This window comes from Panicum virgatum, chromosome 2N (assembly GCF_016808335.1).
Source record: "Panicum virgatum strain AP13 chromosome 2N, P.virgatum_v5, whole genome shotgun sequence".
NCBI classification, from domain to species: Eukaryota; Viridiplantae; Streptophyta; class Magnoliopsida; order Poales; family Poaceae; genus Panicum; species Panicum virgatum.
Genome location: NC_053146.1, coordinates 12689400 through 12698001, shown reverse-complemented (window position 1 = coordinate 12698001; position 8602 = coordinate 12689400). Strand labels below are relative to the sequence as shown.

Sequence of the window (8602 nt, the reverse complement as noted above, 5' to 3'; positions counted from 1 at the left end):
TTGTTGCCAAAGGGGGAGATAGATAGGGGGAGTAGAGATAGGGGGAGCAAGGGGGTTTGTGGCGTGTTTTGGCTCTTCATGGCTTTTGATGTATCAGACATGTTGTTTGGATATTGTGTATGCTCTTGTGTTGACATGTCTCTACATGTGCTTTTATTTCAGTTATAGCATACTTGTTTAGTTCCTTGCTTGTCTCGTATCTTGCATGTGTTGTAGCGCTTTCAATTTCATATTATGTTATCTCTACTTTGTGTTGTCATCAATCGCCAAAAGGGGGAGATTGAAGCGCATCTATGCCTGTAGATGCAATTGGTAAGTTTCGGTGATTAATGACGATCGTATGCGACTAACGTGTATTTTGAAGGAAATAATCTTTGCGAGTTAAGTCTCATATGAAATGTGAAAGGAGACCCCTCAAAATTCATGAGCAATCGATTCACGGACTCAATTTCCAAGAATAAGGACCATTCTAGATTCAAGTATCACAAGGAGATGAAGGACACTTGATTTAGTTTGAGTTTTATAAATTTAAGTTAGTGATCATACTATTAAGAGGGGTTCTCGGGTTAGTAGTTTGACTCAAATTGATTTGGCCTTAGAAACGATGCACACTTGCTCAATTTAGTCCAAGACAACTCAAAAGAACTCAACAAAACACTTGGAAAAACAAAAGCTCGAAGTTAGAATCAACTCCAAATCAACTCAGCTGAAAAACAGAAAGAAATAGTTGCACCGGATACACCGGTGCCCATGAACCGGTCCATCCGACGGCAACCGGTTACACCGGTGCCATGCCTCCAGTGCATCCGGACAGTGTAGCAGGGCTCGGGTGAAGAAAAATGTAGTGTCACCGGATACACCGGTGCCCTTTGACCTTGCACCGGTCTATACACATAGTCATAACTCAGAGAGCATGTATTTGAGGTCCGAGCATTTTCTTCTTCACCGGTTACACCGGTGCCTCAAATTTGGACCACCGGTGCATTCACCCGTGCATTGATCAGAGGCTTTGCAGTGGCCAGTATAGGAACTTCTTCAGCACCGGTTACACCGGTGCCTCACCAAAGCATGCACCGGTGCAATATTGTCAGACTGCAGCAGTGTCAGATTGTCAACGGCTACTATTTGGACTTAGAGTGACCGGATGCACCGGTGCTACACCGTCGGTCTATCCGGTGGCTACGACTTTCTGGGCAGTTTATTTCCAACGGCTAGGGGAGCTTCTCCACTCTATATAAGTCTGACCCCCTGGCTCATTTATAATGCCTTTGACGCATTGAATACCTAAGGCCACCCTAGAGAAGAAGAGAGAAGTGTTTGGAGCCATTGAATGAAGATCTAGTGATTGCAAGTGATCCTACTAGAAGAAATCAACCATTCCTTGAGTAGCAAGTGTGCTAGTGCTTAGGGCCATCTCACTAAGGGTCAAGTGAAGCCTTGAGAGCTTGTTACTCTTGGTGTTTGACGGCACCTAAATGATCTTGGTGATCGGGTAACTCTTGGTGAGCTCTGGGAGATTGTGGGAGCCCCAAGAGAAGGAGATTGTACATGGTGTGAAGCTCGCCATTCCGGAGATGGAGAAAGAGCATTCTTAGTGAAGACTTGCTTCTTGGTGATGCAAGGGAGCGATACTCTTAGTGGGTGCTCCAATGTGGATTAGGGGGGAGCGTCAACTCCTCGATACCACGAGAAAAAATCCGGTTGTCTCGTGTCCCTCTTATTTACTTTACTAGCATTTCATATCTCTTGTGCTTACTTAGACTCTTGCTTGGTTGCTCTTGTCTAGAAATTTATCATGCTAGTTTGTTTCTCTTGACTAGTTTGCATTTTTGTTAGTGTGATCAATTCTAAGTAAGATGAACATGTTAGTGTGTTATCCTACCGAGAATGATGATGCTAGTGTGCTCTAGCTGATAGGATCCACTTTTATAGATTGGGCAACACTAGTCTAGGTTAAAAACTCAATAAAAATTTGAAAAGTCCCAATTCAACCTTCTCTTCTTGGGCCTCGATCCTTTTGGCTGGCCTCCTGGAACCAGAGCACTAGCCAGAGCTACTGCGGCTGGGAAGGCGTCACACCTGCAGCAAGACACCGTCAGCGGGTGGCAGCTCTGAATTCCCAAGCGACAGGAGCACACCGGCAACCTCACTTGCCTGAATTGAATGTCTACAAAGGCCAAGTTTGTTCACCGGTGAAAACAATTATTGAATTTGGTTTGCATATTAGTGAGATATTGAAAAATTCATAAACAATTCTTATGGAGTGAATGCATGTGAAATCATCGCTGCCCGATGAGACCTAAACTATCTTGCTGACATTGAAGTCATGTAAATGCTCAAATCATTATTAAAAGATTCAAACTAAAGAAGTCCAGGAGAAAAATTCCATTGCTATCAGCCACAAGTGACAAACGGGGCCAAGGCCTTTGCAACAAAGGGATAGTAAGAAATCTCCACAAGAAAAAACAAAGCGCACTCACACGAAGAAACTGGCAGGCATGCTAAACAAGATATGAACTGACAGTGACAGACTATTACAGACCCTCTGGACCTGAAACTTCCACAAAATTTCCGATAAAGACAGAATAGTATGCACTAGCAAATCCTTATTTATTGAAGAGCCGGCTCGCACCTGTCGGTAATGCAAGTGCACTAAGAACAACTCCAGCATGAATCCTATTTGGATCCCTACTCAATAAGTAGGGGCTGAAGTTGGAAAAACATACTCCAGCAGAGACTTTAATTCAGTCCCTACTCTAGGGAGCCCCCTACTTTCCTCTCGCGAGACCTTTTTCCCAGGGACCCGTAGGGAGGCCCCTACTCCTCCCTCACAGCTCCTCCCCGCACAGTTCCGCATGGCGGCCTTCGCCGGCAAGCCGCGCGCACTCCTCACGGCGGTCTACGCCCACGAGCCGCCCTACCGTGGCACGAAATTGGAGCTCCGTCACTGTCGCCGTCATGTGTCGCTGGAGCTCACTCGCCCGCAAGCCGATGGATCTTGTTTGCCCGCGCCTCGTCCGACCGCTCGTCAGCTCGCGCACAGCGAAGCTCCTACCTGCGCGGCCGGCCAAGCTGCCCGCTCGTGCAGCTGCACACATGCGGCGAAGCTCCGCCCACGCGGCTGGCCGAGATCCTTCTCGCACGGCGTCCTTGCTTGCTCGCCCGCGGTGGCCGAGATCCCGCTTGCCCGGGCATCGACCAAGAGAGGTCGATTGGATCCCTTCCACAAGAAAGATACATCGGCCCAAGAGAGGCGAGAGAGATGAGAGAGAGATGCCAGGAAGGAAGAGATGCATGGGAAATGAGAGAGAGATGCCAGGAAGGGAGAGAGATGCAATGGGAGGCGAGAGAGATGAGAGAGAGAGGCGAGAGAGAGGATGCGCAGGAAGTCAAAAAAAGAAAAGAAAAAGTAAAAATATATGAGACACTGATGGATGGGTTCCACATGTCATAGGAGAGTAGGGGCTGGAATTTGAGGATCCTTGCTGGAGTTGAGGGTAAAAATTATAGCCTCCAAAAGTAGGAGGAGTCTCTATTCAATAAAATAGGGACTGAAAATAGTGAAAATAGGAGTTATTCCGATCCCTTTTTGACTGAAACGTGCTCCGACCATCATCGGAAATGGCGCACAAAGGAATCTAGTTGCTGCTGATCGTCGCCACGGCAACCAACAGTGCAAAACCTTGGAACACCTGGGACAGACCATGGCGGTGACCAGAGAGCTCGATCTTGTGGCTTTCAAGGAAGACCTTCAGGTCAACGTTCATCTGCCGCCTTGCTTGACCCAGTTGTCAGTTGTCACTGATTTCATTCGGATTGTGATGGCAACCACGATCAATCTGAAAAGGTAGCGATTGAGATGTTTACTTCCACCACCCAATACAAACCACTGGAAACCTGCACCAATACATAAGGTGAATGGCGCAGGGAAAAAATGACCAAAAGAAATCGCCAGCCATGCTGCTCCTCAGAATCAAATGTGTCCTCCTCCTCCTGCTGCTGCTCCTGCTATTCTCTATCCTGCTGCTGCTCCTGCTCCTGCTCCTGCTCCTGCTCCTGCTATTCTCTACCACGGCAACCAACCGCGCAGGTGTAACCTTGCCTTTGTTAGGCAACCGAGGTGGCGATGAGGGAGCTCTTGTCGCTTTCAAGACCGAGATCTCCGGTCACTCCGGCGTGCTGGCCTCCTGGAAGGCTGGAACCAGAGCAGCAGCCACTGCAGCTGGGAGGGCGTCACCTGCAGCCGGAGGCACCGGTGGCGGGTGGTCGCCCTGGACCTCAGCGCACGGGGCCTGGCCGGCACCATCTCCCCCGCCATCGGCAACCTCACCTTCCTGCGCTCGCTCAACCTGAGCATCAACGCCCTTCAAGGCGAGATCCCTCCCAGCATCGGCTCCCTTAGGCGCCTCCGGGGCATTGATCTGAGCCAGAACATGCTCACCGGTGCCATCCCGAGCAACATTAGCCGCTGCACCAGCCTCCGGTTGATGCTCATCGGCAGCAACAAGCGGTTACAGGGAAGCATACCAGCTGAGATTGGCAACATGCCGTCACTAGCTGCACTTGGACTGTTCGACAACAGCATCACAGGAACCATCCCGAGGTCGTTTGGGAACCTTTCCCAGCTGACCAAATTGTCCTTGAGAAATAACTATCTCGAGGGATCGATCCCAGCAGGAATAGGGAACAATCCACATCTCAGGTTGCTTCAGCTTTCGGGCAACAACATCTCAGGTCTGCTTCCTCCTTCGCTGTACAACCTATCATCTCTGAACATGCTCTCCGTGGCAAGCAACAAGCTGCATGGCCGTCTACCACCTGATCTGTGGAAAAGCCTTCCAAGCATCCAACAATTCTTGTTTGCACGGAACCGGTTTTCTGGACCTTTTCCGCTGTCGCTGACTAATCTCTCCAGCCTCCAGATTCTTGACATCGGATTTAACAGTTTCACCGGAGTTGTTCCTGCCCAAGTAGGCAGGTTGCGAAATCTTAATGTGCTTTTTCTTGGTACCAACAAGTTCGAGGCAAGCAATGAAGAAGAATGGGGATTTGTTTCTTCTTTGACAAATTGTAGCAGACTGCAGATGCTAGCCATTGAACGGAATAGGTTCGCGGGGGAACTGCCAAGTTCGGTGGCTAATTTGACAGCCAATCTTCAGTTGCTGCGCATTCACAGCAACCACATATCTGGTGTTATATCATCAGAGATTGGAACTTTGGCAAGTCTTGAGGAGATTGACTTCACCAGTAACATGCTGACCGGGGTCATTCCTGAAAGCATAGAGAAGCTTCCACAGTTGAATCAGGTATTTCTTGATTCAAACAATTTGTCAGGAACTATACCATTCGCCATCCGAAACCTCACAGGTTTATCTGTACTCGATGCAAATGACAACAACTTGGAGGACTAATTCCACCAAGCATTGGAAATTTGACAAAAATTTCAGGCCTTGCTTTATCACATAACAACCTTGCTGGCTTCATTCCGAATGAAATTATGGAGCTCTCGTCACTCTCAATAATTCTTGATTTGTCTCACAACTTCCTGGAGGGACCGCTTCCATTGGGAGTCGGTAATTTAGTAAACCTCGAAGAGCTATGGCTGTCAGGAAACAAATTGTCAGGTGAGATACCTGATACTATTGGAAACTGCAGAGTCATGGAAATCCTCTTAATGGATGAAAATACATTGCAAGGAAGCATACCCGCCACTTTGAAGGATATAAAGGGCCTCACTCAACTGAATTTGTCAGCCAACAATCTGAATGGGAGCATCCCTGGTACCCTAGCCAGCCTTACCAACTTGCGAGAGTTGTACCTTGCCCATAATAATTTGTCAGGAACAATCCCAGAACTGTTAGGTAATTCAACATCGCTATTCCGCCTTGATCTATCCTTCAACAATTTGCAAGGTGAAGTACCAAAACAAGCGGTTTTTACAAATTTAACAGGACTAACAATTGTTGGGAACAATGCATTATGTGGTGGAATACCAGAGTTGCATCTGCCAAAGTGCCCAAGCTCTAGTGAAGGAAAAAGTAAGAAAGGCATGTTGAGGACTATTAGAATAGTGATCCCAACAGCCGGAGTTCTCCTTCTCTCACTTTTTGTTGTTTGGGCTGGATTTCTTTACAGAAAGTCCAAGACAGCACCGAAGAAAGAAATACCACCACAATTCACAGAGACCGAGCTTCCAATAGTTCCATACAATGATATACTGAAAGGAACAGATGGATTTTCAGAAGCAAATGTCCTTGGGAAGGGAAGATATGGTACAGTATACAGAGGCACTATAGAGAATCAAGCCATTGCCGTAGCTGTTAAGGTGTTCAATCTCCAGGTATCAGGATCATATAAAAGCTTCCAGGCTGAATGTGAGGCACTGAGAAGAGTGAGGCACTGCTGCCTTGTAAAGATCGTTACATGTTGTTCAAGCATCGACCACCAGGGTCAAGACTTCAGAGCACTAGTCTTTGAGTTCATGGCTAACGGCAGTTTAGACAGATGGATCCACTCAAATTTTGATAGCCAAAATGGACAAAGAGCACTCAGCTTGTCACAAAGGTTAGATATCGCAGTAGACATTGTGGATGCTTTGGACTATCTTCACAACGGTTGCCAGCCACCGGTCATCCATTGTGATCTAAAGCCAAGTAACATTCTTCTCAATCAGGATATGAGAGCTCGTGGTGGGCATTTTGGCATTGCCAGAGTTCTAGATGAAGCAATAAGCAAACAACCTATGAATTCCAATAGCTCCATAGGAATAAGAGGTTCCATCGGATACATTGCTCCAGGTAACTTTTGCTGCTTCCCATGTTCTGTACATAATAACTTCTAATTAGCCCTATGCACATGAGACATGTTCTGACTTCTTTACATGCCTATGTGTGCTCCAAATGATTGCAATACATTGCAGAATATGGAGATGGTCTTGCAGTATCAACTTATGGTGATGTCTTTAGTCTTGGTATCACTTTGATCGAGCTGTTCACAGGAAAGAGCCCGACAAATGTTATGTTTAAAGATGGGATAAGCCTGCATCATTATGCTGAGGTGGCTTTCCCAGATAAGGTTATGGAGATAGCAGATGCCAACATATGGCTGCGTGAAGGACCAAACACTATCAATGATATGAGGTATATAACAAGAATCAAGGAATGTTTGTCTTCTGTTATTCAGCTTGGTATCCTGTGCTCAAAGCAATTGCCTATAGAACGGTTATCAATGAGCAATGCTGCAGCAGAGATGCATGCTATCAGAGATAAACACGCCAGTACTCAGCAACTAAGTGATGTCAGATCATATCAGTAACCATTGTCATATACTGTCATTTTCTCATGAATGTACTGTTAGAGTACATAACATATCTTCTTTTGTGGATATATGTTCTAGACTTTATCAATGCCAGTGTTGTATTGCCCATATCATAGGAACAATAATACTGTTAGTAAATTTTGCGTTCTCAAGCTTATCAACAATAACAAAAACATATGTTCTTGGTTTTAGCATGGGTTTGAGATCAAGAGATTCGTTTTACTTATATTTCTTTCCACATCCTTAAGCATGTGTTACCCATCCTAACTTATTAAGGACATAATTTGAATATCTAAGTTTCCAGCTCTGTTCCACAAATCTATGGTGTAGTGGATCCATTTTAGATATAGAGCTATCAATAAGGATGATTGGTTAGTTGGTTAGCTCCGGCTCCAGAAATGGGAGGTTTTTGGGCTATATGCCATTACTGCCTTGTGTTATCCTTCTATCGTATAGTTGACTACCACAAAGGTTTTTGGTTAAGCCACATCATCAAAAAATAAGCAATTTTTGATATTTTCTTTAGCAAATCTTTACTATAAATTCAAACCACGCCGATCGACAAAATTCCCAAAGACCATGATGCATTTGGCAGAACAATCAAAGCATCATGGAGCAACATCCAACCAACTTGATGCTTGTAATTAGCCTTCTCGGCATGCACATAAACCCAACCCATATGAGCTCTGAAAGTCTGGGAGGGCATATCTTGATATTTACAAAATCACCATAAGTGTCTCGTTGTAGACAAACACATCACCTAACATTGAAAGAATAATAATTTCAGTTCCTGGAATAAATTCAAGAAAAAATGAGCACTCATGCTGAATCGAGGATTTCCAAGTGGGTAGATACCACTACAAGGAACCTAGCCAACTAAGATACACTCATTCGGAAAATATGGAGGCTAACATTAATAACACCAGCTAGCACTAAAGCTAATCTGGAATATTTTATCAAGCTATATACAAAACTATCATGTAAATGTCACAAGGATAACATTAAATAGATGTGTAGAAACAACCCCTAGAATATGTTGTTTTGTATTGTTGTTTTCTATGACGACACTCGACACAACTAATTGTTATCTGCTTGTGTCTTTGATAGTGCACCCAGAATTTGAGAATGTTTTTCTAGTCTTAAATGAGTTCAAGTTGTATCTCAAATGATCCACCTTACTTCTCTCTTCATTTTACTCTGACTTGGCACTACCTTGATGTGGATGACACAGTGCTCTGGGATTAGCCTAATAGTCTATCTGAAAAAGAGTCAATAGTTATACTAC

General features: G+C 45.3%; 1 protein-coding gene across 1 annotated transcript; it reads left to right on the top strand.

Annotated features, from left to right (window-relative positions):
• The first annotated feature begins 3957 nt into the window (after positions 1-3957).
• On the top strand, positions 3958-7314 carry LOC120662402 (receptor kinase-like protein Xa21). The gene is made up of 4 exons (XM_039941555.1): positions 3958-4090; positions 4195-5367; positions 5448-6797; positions 6920-7314. The coding sequence occupies exons 1-4, from the start codon at positions 3958-3960 to the stop codon at positions 7312-7314; spliced, it is 3051 nt and encodes a 1016-aa protein (XP_039797489.1).
• Positions 7315-8602: the final 1288 nt, after the last annotated feature.

What these genes read in the sequence shown, in the direction of transcription:
- LOC120662402 (XM_039941555.1), top strand. Translation starts at nt 3,958, where the DNA reads ATGCTGCTCCTCAGAATCAAATGTGTCCTCCTCCTCCTGCTGCTGCTC. An exon ending in CACGGCAACCAACCGCGCAG is followed by an intron (nt 4,091 to 4,194) that starts GTGTAACCTTGC and finishes GCCTCCTGGAAG; the next exon opens with GCTGGAACCAGAGCAGCAGC. An exon ending in CGCCATCCGAAACCTCACAG is followed by an intron (nt 5,368 to 5,447) that starts GTTTATCTGTAC and finishes CAAAAATTTCAG; the next exon opens with GCCTTGCTTTATCACATAAC.